This window comes from Branchiostoma lanceolatum, chromosome 12, assembly GCF_035083965.1.
Source record: "Branchiostoma lanceolatum isolate klBraLanc5 chromosome 12, klBraLanc5.hap2, whole genome shotgun sequence".
Classification (NCBI taxonomy): domain Eukaryota; kingdom Metazoa; phylum Chordata; class Leptocardii; order Amphioxiformes; family Branchiostomatidae; genus Branchiostoma; species Branchiostoma lanceolatum.
The window spans coordinates 15,347,943-15,372,514 of NC_089733.1; the positions used below are offsets into that span (position 1 = coordinate 15,347,943).

The 24,572-nt window shown below is 42.3% G+C and overlaps 1 protein-coding gene and 1 long non-coding RNA gene across 2 annotated transcripts in view; one reads left to right on the forward strand and one right to left on the reverse strand.

Moving 5' to 3' along the window:
• The window catches only part of LOC136446453 (uncharacterized), a 51,910-nt gene extending 39,490 nt beyond the window's left edge, over window positions 1–12,420 (reverse strand). Inside the window, exons 1-2 of the mRNA XM_066444823.1 lie at window positions 11,716–12,420; window positions 1,521–1,594 (exon numbers count right to left, since the gene is read on the reverse strand). Coding sequence (XP_066300920.1) covers window positions 1,521–1,594; window positions 11,716–12,182 — 541 coding nt within the window. The 5' untranslated portion in view covers window positions 12,183–12,420. The remainder of the gene's footprint in view (window positions 1–1,520; window positions 1,595–11,715) is intronic.
• The window catches only part of LOC136445553 (uncharacterized), a 59,808-nt gene extending 43,589 nt beyond the window's left edge, over window positions 1–16,219 (forward strand). Inside the window, exon 3 of the long non-coding RNA XR_010757417.1 lies at window positions 15,372–16,219. This is a non-coding gene — a long non-coding RNA (uncharacterized lncRNA). The remainder of the gene's footprint in view (window positions 1–15,371) is intronic.
• The last annotated feature ends 8,353 nt before the right edge of the window (window positions 16,220–24,572 follow it).

Sequence of the window (24,572 nt, forward strand, 5' to 3'; positions counted from 1 at the left end):
CACCAATTGTCCCTAATAGGACGCTACATGTATACGAAAGACAATAACTATCATGACATGTACTGACATGTCTGGATAAGTCATCCTTGCACTTTATCTAAAGCCATGCGGATCTACCAACTTGAGGTAGCTCTAAATGTGTCATTAAGTCGACATGATAGGCAATTTTTAGATATATTTCAGTCAAGAGCCTCTAAAAGGTTAAATATTGGTTCCTTTACAAAGTTGGTATTATTTTATCAAAAGACAGAATATATCATTGCGTCTCGGAGGGGGAAGCTGGAGAAACATAGGGGTGAGTGGGCTTGAATCACGACTTTTGTTACTTATGATATTAGTATTCATCTATTTGCTGTGGCTAATTCAATCGAATAATCTTCAAACGGAGGCTTTATTTCTTTTCAATGTCGGATTATTTTCTGTCTATGGAAAATGAATTTATGAATAAAAAAGTTTTGTTTTCACTTTTGTTGTTATCTCTGTGTAATGGACCATTGTCTTCGCTGTGTCTGTCTGTTTGTTTCCACAGTTATGTTCTAGACACGTCTTATCACAGACATGGTATCAAAAAGGACATGCCACGGAGTGACATGAAGTAAAAAATAATTTCATATTTACGGAAGTGACGGAAAGTGGAGTTCAGAGTTGGCAGAATACCTGATTTATCAACCTTTTGCAACAACTGACAGACATTCCAGGTTATGGGTGGGCTCTACCAGCCTCCGCGGGTCGCTGGGAAAATAGTAGAAATTAGCCAAATAGAGTCAATTGTATGAAGGGAGTCGGCTACGGTGAGAGGCTTAAATTTGGCTGCGAATGTAACCCTCCATGGCCAAAGTTCCCCGGCGCGGTTAGTCTGGTAGAGAATAGGTTATGGGGCCGATGAAAAAGCCTAGTAATTCACGGGAGGTATTGTTTTATAACTGTCTGTTTATGTTAGTGATGTACCTTCCATGTGTTAATTACGTTCACTGTTGAGTGACAGAGAGTCAATGGACACATGTAATGTTAATCCAAAATTTCACAAGACATGCAACAAACTTTAGATATTTCATGGAGGTGTTAGATCTTCGAACTCTTGTTTTTGGCATATCTGCGTCAGGCAACTAAGTATATGACATAATTAAGAAATCTTCCTATCTTAAGTCTATCTACAGACAGCGATCATGGAACTATTGACGAATTGAGTTCTCATGCATGTTTAGTCTTCTGATTCCATCATTTGCACCTTGTGATCTCTTTTCTAAAAATCGATATTTTCAGTCGAGCTAAGTTTTATCTCAGACTCGGAAGTGATCTAGTTTGCTTTCGGCCGTATCCTTAGGAGTTAACCAGATAAGAATGTTCAAATCTTGATCTAAAGTAGCTTCGGTAAGCTCGAGTATATCTTCTAATTGAATCTTCTTCCGGCATTTTCGATGATTAGCTTTACCAATGGACGCTGCTTTGATATATTCGCTTGATGTACATGTAGATGGTGCCTTTAAACACAGCCAATACAAACATCTTGTGAAACTCACCGAATATCATAGCTCGAAGTTTCCAGACGCTGAACCACCGCCCAGCTTTCTGCGGATGGACGATCATGGCGAATCTGCATGTAGGAAACAAATCTATAGTTAAAACTTGCAGCTTGCAGTATCGGTACTTTCTCTTGATATATTAAATCTTATGCCAGGCTAGCCGCTTGTATGTATCAAGTAACGACCCTGCGTACCGGTACCGGTCTGGTATCCGTATTTATTGCTGCGTTAACATTGGTCAGCCGTCATTAGCCAATCACGTCGCTGTTGACGGCGAAGAAGTGACGTGATTGGTTCGTAACCTTCCCTCCAACCAGAGGAGTAGGAGTATCTGATTGGCTATTGGCTACCCAGCGTTAACGCAACGAGAAGGACGGACCGCAGGCCAGTATGACAAGGCATCTGCTTGACATGATCTGCATGTACTTTGATATGACATAATGCAAAATGAATTGATTAAATTTCTAATGAGAAAGACGTTTAATACAGCATGCAACATCACAGTGGCGTCAGTGTGGCGCAACGGTTAAAGCGTTGGACTCAGAACCAATAGGTCCCGGATATGATGCTCACCATGCCCCGACGTTGTGCCCTTGAGAGGACCTTAACACGCCCGCCGAGCCTCTTCTGCTAATCTGTCTAACAGTGTACCAAAAACACACTACGGTTTTGGTTGCCCATGCGCCAACATCAGCCACATTTACCACCAAGAACCGTACCATTCTTTTTTTTTTTAAATCCAACATCTTTCATCAGTGACTTTGGCATCGTTTAGCAGTTATATTTCAAATTCACCATACAAAAGTTAGTCAAGCAACTGGGTGGATTTTGTAACCGATCAGATGTTTTAGGTAGCATCCACTATCTTTCGTCAGTGGCTGAACTCATATTCCAGTTCCATCTGGATTGCCGGGAAACTTTACAGTCCATAGATGCATGTGACCCGTACACGTCACACAAAGACTTGCTAATGCCTGTTCAAGGTTACCATCCATCTTCTTGTAGGATATTGATCAGGCAATCTTGTCCTCTGCTTCGATACATCAGTGTCAGCCGTGTGTCACGATGGTTGCGATGCACCAATATTAGTCTGCACAGAGGCGGACTGTCTGGCTACTCACCCGTCAGACCATATTGAGCGCGAACGCAGAAAATGAGCAAGACTAGTCCATCCCTTTCATGCCAGGCCCGCCGTTTGTATATTGCAAGCAACGACCCTGGCGTACCGGTCTGCAATCCGTCCTTCTCACTACGTCAGCGCTGGCCAAGCGTCATTAACCAATCACATGGCTGCCTACGGCCAAGAGGCAACGTGATTGGCTAGTAAGTTAAACTTTCCCTCCAACAACAGGAGGCAGAGTATCTGATTGGCTGAGGGCTGGTGAGGGCTAACGTAGCGAGAAGGACGGATCGCAGACCGGTACACCAGGGTCGTTGCTTGATACACACAAGCGGTGGGTCTGGCAAGTGAGGATGTCGAGCTAATACAGAACATCTGTGATCTAATGCGTTTACTTATCATCATTATTGCTTAGTGGCGCCTCAAGTTCGGCAGGAATCTTTTTGTATCATAATACACCTTGCACTAACAAGAAAGGATGTCTCTACTTGGAATCTTAGGTATTAGAATTACCAAAATAACAGTGACTGGGAAAGAAGAGGCATTGTCAAATGGCACCTAGGAAAATATGTAGCTTTTAAATAATAACCCAACGGTTGATTGTGAATGTATTCATTAGTACCGGCCTCCCTTCTCTTTAATGTCAAATTTCAAGAAATCCTTTCACTATATTTGGTACCGTACAGTACAAAGTTAAAAGCAATTTCATGTTCCTTTGTGATTCCAGTGGAATACTATATAAGGAATGTTCTCAAGCACATATGAGTCACGACTCCTTTGCTGTGCAGTAATTGAATACAAAATATTAGTTTTACGTCGATGTTTCTTCTTTGGTCTATTTCTTTGATCTACTTTGTTCCTCGTATTCGTGACTATCTTTGTTCCTTGTTCCCTTAGCTATCAGATCATTTACTTTTCAATGCATGCATATGGTCTAGCGGCACTGACTCATCAAGAGATTTGCAACGGTGGGGCACTAGCAAAAGCCGTCTGGTGCAATTTATGGATATTTCTGAGCAAATATGATCATCATCATCATATCGGGCAGCTTGCCCGGACTAACGCTGCTCTCTCCCTCCAGGCGTCACGGTCCGCCATTAGTTGGTCTAGATCTTCAAACCTCACCCCTACATCCCCAGCAAATATGATAAGCGAACAATTGTTCTAGCCAGCGTCCGTCATTCTGTCATACAAAAATGTCGCCAATAACCAAGCAGGCGGTGTGGAGCCGCGACATGACGTGGAGATCAGTTCGGTCGGTGGGACGGATTTTCTTTTTCCGGTACTAGAATTCTACCGTCAAACAAAATTGAGATGACGGAAGAAAAACAGGCTGGTCAGATAAGACTGGCAGTGAGCCAGCAGTTACATATTGGCCGTAACGTTAATGATCATTTTCGCATACGGAGAACGCACGTTTGCACCGTTACACTTTGATCGCGACGCGACGCGAATTATTCCTGTAAATTTTGTATTCAAACTCCGAAATGTAAAGTTTAAATCGTCACGGTACTCACCACTACCTTACATAAATATGTAATGAAAGTATCTAAAATGATTTGATTTATGATACTTCTACTTTTTGTCACCTGTACATGTAATGACGATGCCTCTACGCAATATGACATGGCAGCACGTTTTTTGTGAAGAAAAATATTCCAGTCAGATCGATACAAACTATGAAGAGAAGTTTCCATTTATGCATTAAGTTCGCTTCAATTCTCACATGTATATATTATGATCTTTTCAAGGCCGCTTTATTTCCCACGTGGGACTCTCAGTAGTTTTCCCCTGGTTAAACCTTTGTGGAACAGAGCGATGAAAGGGAAAGTAAATTATTCCTTTTTCGTGGAAAAGAGAAAGTGCTTTGGAGATAATGGACTTTCTGTGCGCTTCAAACGCGTGACTTGGTGGAAGATAAAGCGCCATTTTCCTGTGATCTCCCTTCGCTGGGAATCCCCGTTTTGTTAGCGAGCTGCAAAGTGACGGTGTGGCGTGAGATGAATTTTTGATGAGGTAAAGGCGCGTTGCCTGATGATCAGAGTGAAGTTGGTGAATCTGGCATCCGACCTTGGTGAAATACACTTTTCTAACACACACACACACACACACACATACACACACACACACACACACACACAAACACACACACACACACAAACAAACACAAACACACGCACACACACAAACAAACACAGACACACACACACAAACGCAGACACACACACACACACAAGCACACACACACACACACAAGCACACACACACACACACAAGCACACACACACAAACACGCACGCACACACACACAAACACAGACACACACACAGACACGCACACACAAACACACACACACACACAAACACACACACACATACATACACACACACACACACACAGGGATAATTGTTATACGTCACAGTTCTATCTCACTGGATCCGGCACATTGGCGGCGTTGCGACGTCCTAAACTGGATTTGTGTTACAATTGACTTCATGCAAAACGTACAAGTATGCCTATTAAGTCAACAAAACACACAACGTGAAAAAATATTATTGCCTTTTATCGTTGAAATTTGTTGAGAGCGCTGTCAAATCGCTCGGTCGCAGCGAGGCCAGCAACGTGCCGCGGGTACAGGGAGACAGGGGCTTGTGAAGTAGTGATCGTGAGTACAACCCTTTTCAGTAGCACACAAGTCATTTAAGTATATGGTCAGCAGCAGAGCCAAGGATTCCAACTTCTAATCTCCAGCTCTGGAATCAGGGCTGCTAACCTCTTGACCTCCCACGTTACTTTGAGCATGTTCGTGATCAGGTCAAATGAGCAAATGGAACTCCCGGCGGCGGTCTGCAGAACGGTCGCGCCAAACGTCTGAGTTGACAGACACACAAGACCGAGGATAATGCACTCCCCAGTAATGGCATGAAAGCCACTGGAAAACCCCGTAAGTCCATTTCAACTCCTCACAGAGAGCACTTATATTTCGGCAATAATTCTTGGCGATCGGTCAAGTTACGTAAAGATGACTGACAGAATATGTATAGACTTAGATTGCCTTTCAACCCAGGGACACTGTTGTTACTGTTATCTGAGGGAAACTACCATTCTGACTTAATCTCTAATTCCTTAAATAGTTTCATCAGGTTCATAAGTCCCTGGATAACAAAGTTATTTGTACAGAACCGATTGTTTTATTCAAGCCGACGTTTCGGTGACCGTCTGTCACCTTCCTCGGGGCAATACTGACTGGTTCTAGTTCGCACTGCAGCTAGGTGTTTCCGTCCTAAACGTAAAATACAGTACAATTATTTACACACATGCATATGTATATGTATCCGTATAATTCCGAGTATTCATAGACCAGATCCCAACAGTTTTCGCAAACATTGATGAAAATTAAAGCTGCTTTCAGCAAAACATGCCGGGGACAGGCTTCCCTATAGCTAATGCCCCTCTCACACAGTCCACGAGCTCCGGCCGTATTTGAGCAGAGGGTTGCCGATTTTGACATAGACATACGGATCTACGTACCCTATCATATTTAACAGGGACCTACAAACTTTGGTCGATCTGCCGAAAATGTCATTTGATCTAGAGCTCACAGTCTCGTCGTCCGATCGACTTTCATGCTGTATGACAGGGGCTTAGAAGAAGAAAATTCATTTAGGATCTATTTTAGTGGTTGAACACTGATGATTTATCTTGCAGTATACAGCTACCAACTGAGAAAAAAAATGTCTTACGCATTTTTAGGTCTTGATGATTTACATGGTCGGGGCAAGGCGTCTAGACAGTTTGAATCTAAGTAATCTGTAAGAGAATTGGCGACGTATTTATCAGTAGTTGAAGCCTACTTGCTACAGCTTTCAAACGAGCACAGCCCCTGTGTGTCCGCCTGGCAGAGACCCAGAAGTGATGCCTGAAGATTGTCGCAGCATCAGTTTGCGATTGCTACTAAGAAGGCTTTCATCCTTTCTAATGGAACCTGCACTGCACGGAATGGCCTCGTATCCCGGCGTATACGTACAGGGATTCCTCCGGAAATATTCCATATCCCGGTGCGGATTTAGCGTTTCCGTTAAAACTAACGGAAACGCTAAATCCGCACCGGGATATGGAATATTTCCGGAGGAATCCCTGTACGTATACGCCGGGATACGAGGCCATTTCGTGCAGTGCTGAATAGCCTTCTTCGAATTCTCTGTCAGCGCGCAGAAAATTGCCGCCTTGGCCTTTATCTCGAATAGACCATGGAAGCTTTCAAAGCTTTCTATGTCGATTTTCTTGCTCGTTTTACGTCTCTTATCTCGGCTCATAGTCGGTAAAGGTGGGAGACATATGAATGTATCTGTAGATGTGACAACGCACAGAATGCAAAAATAGGTAAATGCATGAATTATTACTTTTTATCATATAAAAGATACTGAAATCGACAATTAGCCTCACCCGCAGCTGATTGTAACATATCACATATACTGTAAATGCAGAAATTTTCGCGGTGGTTTCATGTTCGCGGTTAAATTTTTACGGCGAACTTAAAACCACCGCGAAAAGCCGTTCTATTGTGTGACTATATAGCGCTACTTCTGTTTCAAACAAGAACTCAAAAACCACCGCGAACACTCCATGTTCACCCTACCACAAAATTAAAACCCCGCAAACATTTCTTCATGATATACAGTATACTTCTGTAAGAGTTTACTGTTAAACAAGTCGAATTTGTAGGTTATTTTGTGAATTTCCATCTCGTACATTTGATTTGACCATGTGAAAGTCGCTGCACATTTCGCTGTGTAAATAAAGCTTCTGTTAACACAAATATGTTCACGGTTTGAAGAGTTATACGTTGACGAAATTGAGACAAGCCTTAAGAAATATTGCCGCCTTGTCGTCATAGATACGTCGATCTGTCTGTCGTTGGAAATAAATTAAGTTAAATTGCATGAAATTGGTTGGCAGACAGTCGAGATCGTCTGCGCGATTTTTTGGCTCCTTAGATTGATGCATTGTTGATGCATGTCTTCCGGGAATCTTTCTACTCTGGCCGCCAATTCCGGGAAGAAATGAAGTTTCCTTTAAGGCATATCAGCGAATAAACGAAAATCATTTTTCCTGGATCAACATCGATCTAAACGAATCTGTTTCAAGTCGCTGAATGAAGAAAAACTACGCGATTTGCCGAACATTTAAATTTTAGGCGGGATTGAAGGTGGCTATCGTCTTTTTGAGATGTAAATCCGGCATAGGTCAGATTGTTAGGTTTAATTCACCCACTCACTCAATATCGACTCTTTTCGATTAGTGTGGTGGGTGTACTCGAGGGGTGGCTTTCCTCAAACTCAGGACCTCCAGCTTCACGTCCCATCCGATAGAACGTACCTAACTGAAGCCAGGTACTCATTTTCACCTGAGTCATAGAAGAAATATGTGTACTAGAACTAGAAGCCGTGAGTTCGATCCCGGCTGTGTCGCTCATCCGACATGCATGCTACTGGAAAGGGATGCAGTATTTAGGACGGGACGTTAAGCCGTGGTCCAATGTCCATTGTTTCCCCGGTACAATGAACCTGTAAATACTGCACATAGCGTCTGTCTTCTCTGTCACTATCAGTGGAAGAATAGCTCTTCAGTGCGCTAAAAGTGGATCGAGATCACTTTCCATTTTTTAAAACTGAGGCCATGTTGATTTGATTATATGGATGGCATCCTTTGGAATCCCCAAAACTGATGCGAGCGTGCGAATAAAAAAAGTTTGACAAAAAAACGTTGCCTTCATTATGAAATCTACGTGGTCAGGAAGGTTGCACAAATGACTCAACACAGCTACAGAGAATGGCATAACAAATCATGGATTCTTCATTTTTGTTATTTCACATCTTTTTCTTTGACTTTGGCCTTCTACAACATTAGTATCGATTTTCCGAAATATCTGTAATTTACAGCATATATTTGTTCATTTTGTAGCTGCTTTGCATGATTTACAGTATGGTATCATACTTTTCTTATTTTTGGAAATGGACGAAAATTGATGCGCGCGCGGATGTCATCCATATAATCAAATCAACATGGCCTAACTTTCTCAAGAGAACAATACTGTGGCCTGTTAAGGATTCGAACCCGGAACATTCACATTCTAAAGTCAACTACCCAAACCACAGGACCACCATGTAGTATTTCTGTCTCCCTTTAAGAACATAAGCGCATTCTCCAAGACAGAGTATGTGACGGCGATCTTTGACACCGGGAAAATTCCCCTACAGCAGGAACCTTTGGCCCAACATCGTAAGGTGCAAATGATGGCACCGAGGGTCAGATATTAAACAAGAGCGATTGCGGAGGTCCGGGTTTGTACGTCGTTCCTCAAAGCTACGATTCTTCTTGTCAATACTTTCTGCATCTCTTAAGCTTGTAACATTCATCTTCAATACCGCCTAACCGCCATGGCTTAGCCATTCTGGCTGCGTGGACGGTAAGGCCAGGAGATTTTTTACCGACATTCTTCCATTCTCTTCCAAGCTAATTTCTTTTTTATTCTTTTTAGCGTTGGTTTAGTATTTGGGACGTTTTATTTATTTCTTTAAACACATATTTCCCCAGAAGCTCAAAATGTTAATCTTTATAGACTAAAAAAACAACGCAAGCTCACCCTATGCGCCACATAGTTCTATATACTGATCACGAACGCCACCTAGAATAAACTGCAAACGTTGTTCTTCGTTACATCTCATATATGGAGGCAGACAGTCCGGATCGCACCATACATGGGAAAAGACGAAAAGGCCGCTAGGAGATATTCTATCTAAAATTCACCATAAACTCGCCGTCATAGACAAATTTAGATGCCGTTTACACACATGTACAGTTACAACGACCAATTCTATGTGTAACATTTTTCGACATATACGGTGATGCACTAATGAATTGTCCCGCCAGCATTGTCCTATATCTAACCCACGCCCTAACGCAAGCACTCCTCATGCGCTTGGTAACGTTTATCGTTTCATACCATCATGGCCTACCCATTTCCCTCAATTGGGCTGAGGTCAAACAAATTGTACGTGTGCATTACAAAAACAATATCTACCTGACATCTGTAGCGTATCTCCGTATCATCATTCCGTTCACAATACTCGACTCAGATATAAAGGTTACCCAAAGTCGTAAAAAAAAGCTCCAACAATAGCCACGCTGTAGTGTTTTTAATGTTGATGAGTCACAATGCGTTAGCACTGTTCAATGACATTGCCTGATGAAGCTCTCAAAGATAATGCTTCATGCATCATTTAAGAGCTTGGGGGTTGTGACCCAGTGGTAATATGTGGGGAATCGTGTAACAAAGGTCCATTAGACAAGCCTAGTCGCCAGAGAGACTACGGTCTTTATTGTAATCGCAGACAGACTAGACTAAAGCTTCAACAAAGGCTCGTTCTAAGAAATCTTAGAGTGACGATCGATTCCTAGCTTAGGAAGACGCTATTTTTTACCATAATGATCACTATCTTGCAGACAAATTGTCATTGAATATTTATAAAGTTCATCGGTAATGTATTAAGAATTAGAAAGATTATATCGTTCACGCGAGACTCATTAACAGGACATGAATGTTAATATCCTGATAGATAATTGATCTAATCTAAAATGCACATGATAGAAATGTGTTTTCCTTCTGTTGGGTTTAATTGGACATGCTTATTAATGGGGAAAATGATTAGATAAAACACACAGGACCATCTGGCTACGACGGTCGGGACTTCATTTCCCCGAGCACATGTCCTATGTGGATGTGTGAGAAGGTTGTCAGTGGGCCACGCTATGTTAATCTCTTGGTTTTCGTGTTTTCACAGATACTAATTGGCGAAATTAAAATACATCATGCATTCTGTTTTTGACCCCCATTCTTTCACAGTACTCTGTATTTGTATGTTTGTATTGTATATCCGGAAAACCGCATCATGACGTAGCACACCAGGTTTGTACTGAAGAGTACAAGCTGCATATCAGGACAGACTTATTTGATCCACTCACACCGGGAAGGACCCCTACTCTTTACGATAAGTGTGTTGGCTTTCTTTGTACGTGCTAGAGATATGGCTCTCATCAAACACGGGCCCTCCATTTAACGTCCTATCCTAGGGATGTTCCTAACAGAAGCTTTGTAATCATTTTGTGAGGGAATTCACATATGCAAGTAGAAGCAACGGTTGAAGCATTGAAGAATCAATAGAATTTTGACATATAGCTGAGATATTTAAAAAAAAAAAATTTAAGGATTTTCTTTGATTATAGGTACCATACTATGAGCATTTAAAGGTTGATATGTGCCCAGAATGCCAGAATGACAAACGTCATCTTTTCTTCAAATGAAAATAAAATAAAATGAAAAGGGCGTATCTGGAAACCATGACATTTAATTGGCACGGCCCTAGTTCTGCAAATTAAGAGTACTGCATCGATTAGATGAGCCCGCTGTAAAGCCAAATGAGAGCCGCATTCTAACGACTGTTTTTACTCTACAAACAGAGCTGGGCTGAACACATAGACAGAGAGCCTAGTTTCCGGGCGTTAGAAATGAGTCAGCTCTAGAATAGATTTATGTCAAGTAAATGTTCTGCTGAGTGTTCCGGCTGTATGAGGCTTAATGATGACTATTCACTAGCAAAGTCAGGCTTGCCGCTAGAGCCAATACAAGAGTACGCCAGGCATAGCTGACGAATAGCCACTTAAAAGCTATGGGGGTCAATTCTCGGTTGTGGTCGACTAATGTGTACCATAGATATGGCTATAATGAACACTAGGTGATATTTCAGAACAGAAGCCTAAAATAACCTTATTTCATCTCATTTTGAACTATAACTCATATTCTTAGTTATGGTATGGATCCTGGTAACTCCAGTTTGTAGTTTAGTCACTGACGAAAGGCAGAGGATGCTGTCTAAAACGTCTGACGGTTTCCAAATTTTATCCAGTTGCTTGAGTCACTGATACCTTGCATAACTTCATATGGTATCGTATACAAATTTTCTGTTATAATACAAAATGATGAAGGGTAAAAGAAATAGGAAAAGTACATACCTGTTGAGGGATATGACAGCGAGTGTTAGGACGGAGGCCAGGCCGAACATGGTGGTGGTGAAGCCGTTGATAGCGCACATGGCGTCTCCCATGTTCCACCGCTTCTCGGAGACCAGCACGACCACGGTGATGGGTCCGTTCACCACCGCCGTCAGCAGGTCGCACAGGGCCAGGTTGAACACCAGCTGGTTGGACACCGTCCGGAGTTTGGGGTTGGAAATGACGATCCAGCAGACCGCTGAGTTCCCTACTACCGTAGCCAGCATGATCAGGAGCATCGCCGTTATTTCCAGGACCACCTCCTCCGTGCTGATGCCCACCGCGTCTTCGGCGGGAGTCGCGAGGGTCGCCGAGGCGTTCTCGTCTCGCGTTCCGTTCCAATTCAAGAAGGTGTCCATAGTCGGCCACCCGAAAACTCGAGTCGGCAGCGTCGAAGGGAAGGCGGAAGGAAATTCGTAGTAGCTCATTCTTTACGTAGGTGTTATCTCCTTTTGGTTTGACTATAAAGGAGCAGAATTTGAAGAAAATTTAGGGCAGCGCCTGCACTAAATGGACTAGACGGGAGACTGAGAGATTGAACACAAGATACAAGTGCGTCTCGTTACATATGCATTACCTGCTAAACATGTAGGATGCATTTGTAAGACAGGATAGTGCACCAATGAGTTTGCCAAAGGGGCGGTCCTTGGCTTGGTAGTGGGCCGAACATAAAGCACACAGGTGGGAAAAGTCAACTGTTGGTGAAATATGCAGTCATCCCAGCAAATTTGCATAGCCGTCCTTCACCCCGTACGCCCCCTAGCGTGCTTGCATATACTGCAGCTAGCACAAGAATCGTTTTTGCAACACTTTATTCTAGCGCTGTGAGTAGATGTTCCCATGCATATAATGCAGTCCCCACTTAGATCGATGCGGTTATGGGGAGAGACATGCCTCGGGCCTGTAATGTCGATTTCTTCTAAGTACATTCTACCCCAGGCAACACTCTAAATTCTAAGTTCGGTGCAACAGCGATATACACCATCAATATGTTGCACATACAAATTAAAGCAATAGATTTTCATGCGAACGGTTCTATGCTTCAAAGCCTAATTGCGAACAATACCGTGTTCCTGTAAATTCAACATGTTGGATGAAGTCTGTTGTTTCTTTGCAATCATCTATACTTGGTATAATACTAGTAATGAAACATATATAGCAGTCGGCAGTTCCTGGCTTATCAGTGGAACTGAAATGTATATCTCAGCCTGTTATTTGCTTTGTTCTGAATTTAGCACAACCTTTCTGAAATTACCTGAAACGTTGCCTATGGAAGGAATACGACTCTGAAATGCTTTACATCAGGTCAACATTTAAAAGACATAAAATGTTGATCGCGATGGAGGTAGCTTTAAATCTATTGTAAAAAGATATTTTGTAACTCTTATTATTTGCATTGTGAAGGCAAAGAAGGTTAGAAAAAAACACATTCTTTTAACTGAAATGTCTTCTTATGTGTTGATTAACCATTCCTTAGTAAATAAGATTACCTTGGAAAATCTTTAAGATTACAGCTAGGCAGAAAGGCAGGGGCAAACACGTCGTATCGCCTGTCCCTCCCCACCCCACCGTGTAATGGAACATTCCATATCATATCACTTATACATTATTCCTATTCCAGTCATGATCACGGCTGTCTTGCATCTGCACAGTGTTATCCCAAATAAGCCATGGATTTGGAGCCCGTAAAAAGTAATAAAGTGTCAATGAGCCCCTTGAGTATTTTTCAAGGCTTTAGGGCACTGGTTGTGTTTGCTTTGAACTATGAATATTGATGACGAATGATAAATAGGCTTCGAGCGTCATGAAACAAATGCGGTGTCGCGTCTCAAACGTTAATGAAATAGATACAAAACAGATGTAACAACATTTACCATAAATCACGTGGAATCTTTGCACTTCAGCGATCAAGCTAGTTTTCTGTGTGTACAGTTTTTACCGAGCACAGTTGTTGTATTTGGTTGTGTGTTGCATATATTCATGCACGAGCTGCGACTGGACTCGACTGGACTCCCAGCCTGGGGTTTCAGCTAGTTTTCTGTGTGTACAGTTTTTACCGAGCACAGTTGTTGTATTTGGTTGTGTGCTGCATATATACGAGCTGTGACTGGACTGGACTGGAGTACCAGCCCTAGGGTGTTGTTAGTCTCTACCAGACTAACCGCGCCGGCTATAGGGAGAACATTTGCCGTGGGAGTTTGGCCATGGAGGGTAACATTCGCAGCAGGTTGCAATATTGGACCCTATCTCCGTAGCCGACTCTCTTCATACAATTGGCTCTATTTTGGCCCATTTCTACTATTTTCCCAGCGACCCGCGGAGGCTAGTAGAGCCTAGGGTGTTGTTAAGTACATCGAACTACCGCATGCCTCTCCATCCAAGCTCCATATGTGACCTTGTGCCATACAAGTATGAAGGCTCCTAATACCATGGATACAAGCTGATATTACATTTCGTCCGCGATGTTATAGGCATCAAAGTAGCCAACATATTGACTCTCATATTCAAGGACAGCCCTCACTGAAGATGACACCCGTGTGGAAGCAGACATTAATGTTATGATACAAGGGTGTTGAAATAGTTGGAAAATAGCGCACAAGAGGTGCATAGTACAAACCTACGTCACCTAATATTTTGACACTGTCATGTAAGGATCCAACAATTTTTCGAAATTAATGGAATTGATAATTGATATCTAATACATAGGCCATTATCTCTCTCCTCTAATACGCACATGATATACATGCCAGGTTAGAGCTTCCGATCTAAAGAATCGCCAAATCTATCGGTAGAGATCGCGATCGGAGTGTCTGTAAACAGAGATCGCGATCAGAATACTAGGGATTTGTTAAGGTTATGAGTCCTGGGTTTCAGGTCGATCAATTGATCAAAAGTGACATGAATCGAAGTTGAAATGTTGTGACTGATTCTGATGAGCGAATATCTCTGTCGACGGAGACACCGATTCCGATCTCTCACGGCGGAATCGGCGATTATACATTCGCTATCCTGACATACACATCAATAAGGAGACAAAAATACACCAACCAGCTACATTTCTCAATAATTCAAACCAGTCTACACATTGAACGGGTACGTTTTAAAAGTTGAAGATACAATTTGACGGCTGGAACTATACATTATTAAAGCCTCTGTCAGTCTCATGCCAAGCACGTTATAACTAAGAGCTTTACACGATCAATGCCAACCTTTCAGCTTCCTCCACATCACAGGCGTACAGCTATAGACACAGTCGTGGTCAGACTTCTTTTACCGTCTTTGAACGTAAAGTCTCTTACGAGGGACTTCTTACAAAGAACTTCATTATAACTCATGAAAACAAGCTAGAAGTTTTCTACAGCACCGCAGCTTTGGGGGTAGCTACTGATGTTGACATGGGATTGCCTAGTGTCTAGTATTGGCCGAGGATTGAAGTGCGGGGATTGTGTTATCTACAGAAACTAACAGCACTTTCACACGAGATACTGGTTATCAAAGGGATAGAGAGCTTCGAAAAAAAAATCCACTATGTGATATCAGTGATATTACACCCGTTTCATAATGCCATCATGTTATACGTTATGTAACTTTAACTTTTCCATTGGCTCTCCTTTCAGTATAATGACACAGGGCACCGCCACACAATTCAACTGAATATGCTGGACGGATTTTACCTAGGCAATTTAGAAGTTGTTAACTGTATGTCCCTTTCTAAAGGCGTATTTATGTAAGACCGGACGGACAGAGAATTCAAAAGCACCATTACCGTAGGATGTCTGTATGCAATGGATGCCGGCTACATTCAGGCTACATAGAGCTTGTCAGAACTTGAAAATGTGAGTTACAAAGACGCACCCGAAATCATTTTCAGACTCTATATTGCGTTGAACAACGGTTGACATTCAGGGAACGTTTCCAGTTGCATCAAATATAACATTTTCAAACTGCTGAAACGTGAGGAAGTAGCTAATTTGCTGTTGTAATGTGCTGCTCAATATTCAGCACCAAGGACAGGCTCTGTAACAACACTAGGCCTTTGTATAACGTTTCCAGACGAATGCCAACATCAGCTTTAAAGCCTGCATTTCCATAGAAGGGACTTAAATAGAGGACTGAATGTGTACATTTCACTCTATCAGTAAGCAAATGTGCCAGTGAATAGAGCGATGTGATGACTGCCTGCAGTCAAATAAAGTCTTTCGGATCTCTTCAATGGAACCGTTTTGTCGTTCGAAAGAAAGATGTATACGCCATTACTATAATGGGCCATTTTCTGTACAATTAGACATGTATTTCATCCTGTCCCTGTTATCAGTTCTTGCGAATGTCCTAGTCGACAGCTGGTGTATAAAAGACTTCGTCTGTACCACAAATCCTTAGTAGTCGCAGCCTATATCCAATTACCTTTATTTGTTTGTGTTTCTAATCTCATCGTTTAGTCACATCCTTGGTTATAATCAGACACAGCATGCATGTGGGATGTGGAGGTGAATTTGGGATGCTAGCATTCAAATGCACTATCATGTCTATATTTACATTCAACTTCTAGATTATAGCGAAAAAAGAGAAATTGCACTAGTAAAAGGAACCCGATACATCACACTATCTCTTCAAGTGGGCAGCATGAAAATAAATGAATAAACAATGCACTGCGAAAAGTAGGCAGCATAAAAATGAATAAACAAGACAATAGCATTCCCAGGACTAAAAGATATAATGTAATACCAAGATAACACACAAGGACCCAAAATCAATACTCACTTTCGTCTTCCCAACATCCACCCACAAACTAAATATCAGGACAATCCATCCAGAGGCTCTTAAGTTATTGCTGTTACACACACACACACAGACAAACAAATCAAAAAACTATATCTCCAATATTTATGGGCTAGAATATCATGCCAGAACACGTTTCGGTGCCCCGACCATTTAAATTTACACAGCTCAGCATTCCGTGGAGATAAAACCTTATCAACAGTTAGACTATTTGAAACGTTGGAGTACGTTGGAAAATGCTTGAGAAGAAGATTAACGTCTTAAGATTCCAAAGCTCAGTTTGATTGAGCATGATTGGTCTTAAACTTTGATTTCACCCATGGCTTGGAAGACTAGACTGTAATGTGAAACGTGTTTGTGAATGAAACACGCTGCAAACTAGTGCTTTATAAATGTTTGAGGCAAGGCCTAGCGCCTGTTAACGGGAAGGCAATGGCTTTGTAAAGTGCCTTATACTGCTTTGAGGTCGAACAGATCGATGGGATGTGTAGCTTGGCACTCTTTGACAGTCAACTCGATGTTAGTTGTAGCTTGGCACTCTGACGATCATGGCTGTTCGCGCTGAATTACTACACAGAGGCGATATCAAATGCGTTTTCATGCCAAGCCCGCCGCGTATATAATATATGTCAAGCAACAACCCTGGCGTACCGGCCTGCGATCCGTCCTTCCCGCTGCCTTAGCGTTGGCCAGCCACCAGCCAATCACGCCGCCGCCTACAGCCAAGAGGCAACTTGATTGGCTGATGACTTCCCCTCCAACAGTAGGAAGGGGAGTATCTGATTGGCTGACGGTTGGCTAACACGCTATCGCAGCTAGAAGGGCGGAACGCAGGCCTGTCACTTGACATTTTCAAGGGACGGACCTGTAGCTGGTATAAAAGGCTGTTTTTCCTTCGATTTCTTGCCTACGTGACGTATGTGTTTTTAGTGTCAAATTCTCAGCAGCCAATGGCACTGCTGTAAAGTATTTTCCATGCCTGCAATGCAGGAATAAATTGATAAACATGAACAAGTGATCTTGTAGTTCCCAAATTCGCAGAAAGCAACCTTGAATGTTTAGCAAATGTGCATGCTACAAGCTTCTACTATCAATATTCTGTGTGTCCTTTTTTCATACTCTAGTTGACAACCCGGTTGCATTTCCTTTTCGGGGTGCCAAATCTGTCCCATTGTTGGCTTTATTCATAGACTTCTATGACAAACAGACAGCACAACTGAAATACTCGTGTCTAATTACTTGAAATCAATTCTAATTATTCGAGTCTCCGTTTAATTACTTGCACTGCAGTCGGTATTTCTTCCAGGTCAAAAGAAAAGCTAATAAAAGACTAATTAGTGACTAATTACAATGATACGTGTAAAGAATGAAGAATCCAGCTGCACTTTCATTAGTGATCTGTCAGAGCAAAAGAATCTAATACAGCTGAATTCTGTGCTGAGTTTTCAAAATTTCTCCTGTGTTACAATCGGTAAAGTATAACTTTTATCAAATATGATTGACCAGTCATATTCACCATCTGTTATTGCTAAGGTTGCCCTTTGACCTCCTGAAAGCATGCACATGACATGAGTGACACACATCAAGATGTACGTGGACGGTTCTGTAGCCGTTGTGGATCGTCTAATGGGCAATCTGACGACCTGCCCTCAACGCTGACTGCGAACGTCAATCTTCCCCGCCTATCTGTGGAAAACTTATTTCCGGAGTGCAAATCTGGGCATTTTGATTGGCAACTCGAGAAGATATAACGATTACACATTTGTCTATGTACAATGGGCATCTCCCTGGACGTGCGCGGATGTTTTCTCCAACTCCTTTGCCTGATCTGTACGTGACGTCTCGGCTTTTGATAAGGATCCTCTCCGATTTTCTTAGACCTTATCCGTCATGTCATTACACTTCCCAGGCCTTCTCTCTCTAACCCTTAGGATCAATGCCAGCTGGAGTTTGTCCCGTGGCCTTTGAAGAAGACACAGGAGCTCGTTACAAGTTCTCCTGGGAGCTTTGCGAGGTGATAACTCATCATTATACCCAAAGGGGATAACTAGTGATACATGTGCGTAAACTTAAAGGCCTCCCTGGAGTGTTTGTGGTGGATCTGCGCACACGCCAAGCTTCAGACGTCATAACACAAGTCCACGGTAATGACGATCTCCTGTCGATGTCGTAACATAGAATCCCCTGCTGTTAGTCGCTAGAGAGAATATGAAACCACATGTACCATTCGTCCTCTTTTATTATGAAATGTAAGAACTGATAACGTTTCTGTAAAAGGCCTGCGAGAGCTGTATTTTTCTGCTTCTGTTACTTTTTTTAGTTAATTTCTAGTTCAATTTGATAAGTTCATACGTTAGGAGGTCGCTTACTTGAGAAAAGCGACGCATCGAGCACTTTAAAGACACCGGCACACTTATCGATAAGAGCAGTGGTCCATCCCGGTGTGAATGATTCAAAACTTTATTGCCATGTCTCCGGGATGAAATCTTGAAAAGGTGATAGTCATCAATTTAACAAAAAAATGCCAAAAAATTAACAAAAAGTCTAACTGGTGCCTTCATAAATGTTTGTCAAGCTAACAGATCTTCTCAGACCTCATTTCGTACATAGGCATTCAAAGCTTAAAATTCAAACGCAATAAAGACTCTAACCTTGTATATTCCCACGGGTAGGCTTTACGAAATGAACGGATGAAACCAAAAGGTCGTCCGCCTTTTTCCGGCTTGGACGATGCCAGGCGAATCCACCCACTACTAGGCTTGGTGGTAAGCCGGACATGTACTGACGCCGATGTAAAGTGAAATTAGCCATAGGGGTACACGGATGGAGAGAGGACTCAACATGCTCAAACACACTGTAGCCATTGTAATAAGCTGGTTCGTGGTTTTAACTGCGCATGCGTTGTATGCAACATGTCAAAGTTGAAGGCCCCTGAGACATAAACAAAACACATCTGGACATGGTATCAGGCATGTTTTAAACAAGAATTGTTTACGGGTTTGGGCCCTTCATCTTTGACCTTGCGTATGCGCAGTTCAAACCATGAATTGGCTTATTGTGCGCATCAAAGGCGTACAAGTTAGTCGTAGCCTTCTGCCACGCACCTCTGAAACGTGTTTCGTAATCATCCTAATTTTCGAAATGTATTAATATACCTGGTTTCTATCTAATCTTATCAATGCATTGCTGTTAAAGCCACGTTCACTATAGTACAAAGTCACCCCCATCGCCACACAGACGGCTAAGAATAATAGAAAGCAAATCAAAGCTTATGTTGTAATTAACGTCCAGTGCGTTCTCTCATTAATTAGAGCGCTGCAACAACGTCGGCACGTCCATCACCGGGAGATTTCCACTGAGTACTATCAATCTAACCCACAAATCTATTTTAATGAGGGGCCTTTCGATTTGTAAAAGTGATTGTAGAAACCTGTAAAAGCTATCATTTATAACTGCAATCTAAAGACACCATCCGTCAAAGTAGAAAGCATGAAAATGCAATCTTGATCTATCAATTACAAAAATGCAGAGATTGTAATGTCATCTTGCAGGGGTATGGGAGTGGCGTATGTTATCTATAATGTCGCTACCATGACGAAAGGTTAAGTAATCCTTCATATCGTTACCATGACAACAAGGTGTGTGTAATCCTTCATGTCGTTACCATGACAACAAGGCGTATGTAATGATACATGTCGTTAACAAGACAACACGTCGTTCGAGATGACATTGAGATTCAGAATTTAGTGTCATTCAATTTTTATGAAAAATGAATGTTACCCGTCTGCAAAATTTTCCATTTGAATATCAGTTACGCCCCGCTGCAAGTTAGATGAGGTAGGTGTGGGCAAAGTTAGCCTTTCGATCTCGCGTCTGCTTACCTATCTACTCGTTCATTCGACGCCACATATGATTCTTTCACTAAAAGATCGATTCTTTCATCTTTTGGAAGGCTTGATATTAGACTCTAATATCTCCCGAGTCTAGATAATCTGCATAGAGATGCTGGAGATGCTCAGTTCTTTCTAACAACATTGTCTACCAATGACTTCTCCATGTCACGAATACTAATCATGATTGTATGGGCATCATTATTGTATATCGCAATTGATGTGAAGTCGTGACAAGCCGAAGAAAAATACTTTAAAAATTTTCTGTCGCCAGCTGGTTTGTACCGATGTAACTAAACTTTACATGGATACAAGACGTCATTGAATTGTCGTTGGCATGGCAACGTCCCATAATTACAACTGATATTTGCCTTGGGATATTACTTCAATTTGTACTCTTCATCTTCTTTTAACTAGGCTTTACAGGATATAATGCGGTTTTACGTTTACTAAATATGTCTACTGATGTTTTCACACGACATGCTAAGTTGTGCTAATATTATCAAAGGCGCTTTTACACACTAGGGCAAGATGCCGACTTGTATATGTACAGATGTTTCTGCTATTCGCTGATGAATTGGAATATATTCGAATATCAGAAATAAAAATCAAACGGAAATAGACATACATTTGTTTTTCTTGGTCTTAACGTATTATAACGTATGGAAAGATCTGACCCTCTGCCATTTTGTATCTTTTATCCTCACGCAGACACTAAGGCATGCAACGTGCTTTCCTTAAACACTTTGGTTTCCTCTAAATCTTGCCTTGAGCATCCTTAAGTCTGGTCTTAAGCATCCTTAAAAATATCGGTAAACTGCTGATTAATGAAGCACTTTGTTTTGACCTTTTCTCTTCTTAATCTCAGCACTGCTGCCTCCATCTTTTCATTTGCCAAGAAGAAAGACGTTGTAAAAGCCGGCAGTGTTAAACTTAATGGGATACTTGTGAAATGAGTCAATCTTCGATGAGACTCTTAATATTAACTTGTCTGGGAATGAATGGCGGTAATGGGGAAGGAAGGAAGGAAGGAAGGAAGGAAGGAAGGAAGGAAGGAAGGAAGGAAGGAAGGAAGGGAGGGAGGGAGGGAGGGAGGGAGGGAGGGAGGGAGGGAGGGAGGGAGGGAGGGAGGGAGGGAGGGAGGAAGGAAGGAAGGAAGGAAGGAAGGAAGGAAGGAAGGAAGGAAGGAAGGAAGGAAGGAAGGAAGGAAGGAAGGAAGGAAGGAAGGAAGGAAGGAAGGAAGGAAGGAAATTGCAGAAAAGTAATACATGAGCTCGCGAGACACGAGCTTATCTCATTCCTGAAAAACGCTGACGAAACTCGAGCTTGATCCTAGATAATACTGCTTTAACAGCCTTTACGGCTCTGGACTTAGAACTCATCTCAGTAGCCATCCCAAAATAGCTTTTCCGAGGTTACGAACGTCACGTTCTAATGTGTTTGCGACGTCAAACGTTGGTGATATACACGTCTGCATGATACCGGAGTCATGAGGCTACCCCGTGATGTCATGAGTTTATCCCAAGGATTAGAACTGCTACTTGGAGAGTCCACCGTACTGAGTCCTCTCGTCAGTACATTATCTCATGTACTTCGAGCGAAGCACATTGTCAAGTTGTTACTATTTCGGGAAATGGAAGCGAGGAACGCTGCAGATGGTGAGAGGCCGTTGATCTGTTGGTCTGATGCAGATGTGCACTCAGGCCACTACAGCATCACTGTGAGCGATTGAATCAAAAGAAAGGCTGTCAACGTCCAGTTTAATCTTTTCTCCTTCTTCCTTAGATATATAGATATCGATGTATAGCATGCTAGCAGTAGAGTATTCATTGACCCAATAATACCCACAGGCAATGAGCTATGATGCACACTTAAAAAGACAGCCATCAAACATTTCTAACAGTCAAACACGTCCGGCTTAAAGGAACGAAAAATAGAATAACTTATGAAACATTTGAAGCTTTGAACATGCTATGCTCTAATGTACCTACAAAAACGAAAATGGATTCAATTTGAGGGGCAAAGAATAAGCCAGGCGTATGTGGAGTAGTCCCTACATAACCTGTTGTATAATCTGCAATGTTTGGTACTATGTTGTGTGTGATGACGCCCACTCACAGCTTCATCCCACATATCCTGGCTTACATAAAGATCATCTGGTAAAGGTTGCTCGAGCAACTGGAAATATTTTGAAAACGTTCAAACGTTTCAGGTTGCACCCTCTACCTTTTATCAGTGACTGAGCAAAATCTGTAGTCTAGCAGGTGTTCAACCAGTATGAATTGATATGTAAATGTATGGGAAATGACATAATTTAGGCAGTTCACATGGAAACAAAGTTAAGAAAAAGGCAAGGCAAGGTCGATATGCTAATGAGTCACTTAGACTTAGTTGGTCGGGCAGCTTCTGGACATGCTTGCCAGTACGCATAAGCACATATCTAGTCCCGAGACAGTTAGAATGATTTGTTGAGCATCATCGATCACTCGGCCATGAAACGTCGCCGTTTGCAGATGCGCAGTGAGGATAGGTACTGGTATACTGGGATGAGAGTCGAATTGGACAGTAAATTCTAGTTGGCACAAACCAAGCAGTTGAAATAGTTCGGAAACACACGACACGGAGATTGGGGGAGAGGGAGGGAGAAAGGGGGGGAGGGAGAGATGAGGGTGGGAAGAATGAGAGAGGGGCGACAGGAAAAGAGAGGGAATTCGAAGAGAGGGGGAAAGAGGAAGATAGGGGGAGAGAGATACAGAGGGATTGAAATGGAGAGAGAGAGGGAAGAGAGCGAGGGTGAAGAGGGGGAGAGAGAGAGGGAGAGAGAGAGGGAGAGAGAGAGGGGGAGAGAGAGGGGGAAGAGAGCGAGGGTGAAGAGGGAAAGAGAGGGAGAGAGAGAGGGGGAGAGAGAGGGGGAGAGAGGGGTAGAGGGGGTGACGGCTAACAGCAAGCGCTAACGCAGCGAGAAGGAGAAATCGCAGACCGGTACGCCAGGGTTGTTGTTTGATATACACGAGCGGTGGGCCTGGTATGAGAGGATGGGACCTCCAGGAATCATGTACCGCTGTATTGCACACATATCTGCAACGTTTCATAAAACCCTATCCGCGTGAAATATACGTTTCCTATTGAGAAGTCCCATCCCTGCCGCACGAAGCTATGATAAAGATCCTCCGTGGGATCAGTTTCAAATCGAGGAGCTGCCAATATTTGTAAGGAGTTGTGGGGAAAGGACAGCGTCAGGTTTCAAACGGCTTCGGCAGTCAAAGACTTTCGTGTTTATATTGAGCCTCTGTTCTACATGTTATATATCATAGTGGATTATGTGGATTATTTTCCAATATAAAGCTGTGAAAATAACTATTACGAAGACAAGCTGTGGGCGGTTCAGTAGCCAATAATTTCAGTTCATATCTGACTTGCATTTCCATTACGGTCATAGGCATTGATGAATTTGCAGGAGGGCGAACGGTATCTAACTGCTAACTGATTGTTGCGTAATAACAATTCCATGAAAAGAGAAATATCCTACAAAATGTCCTATAGTCTCTTACTTTTATAGCATAGTTTGTTGTTCCTGATTCGTGCGAGCACCTCATAGAAGTTATCTTTGACCAGAACCCCTCTTCGGGATCTTGCGTCATTAGACAAAATGCCAGGACCATTGCTTGCCTTTGATCTATACACGTGTTGAGTATGGCATGAGAAGATGTAACCAGGCCGCTTTCAGAGTGAGCTACAAGAGGCAACAAAATGGTCTCAGTAATCCTGGGTACTTGTACTTTCCAAGAAAAGTATTACTCTTTTTTAGCTTTTCTGAGAAACTCTTCTTATGAGAAACTCTCACATGGGAATAAAGCTTAAAGACATTGTTTCTTTGCCATTTCGGTGTCGGCTAACCTTTCAGACGGCTTAATGCACTCCTTGTTTTTGGATGAGGTCACTTCCTGAATCTCGCATCATATTTCTTGTTTGCCCTTTCGTCAATGTGTCACTAATGTCAATGCGATTTAGGAGAAATGTCATTTTATTCATCGCTATGGCCTTCTTTGTGTAAAAGTGCCCACGTGTAGGTCCTATGGTTTTGATAAAAGTGTCTCATTAATGTCAAAGCTATCTAGGAGATTGTCATTTTCCTTATGCCTATACTCT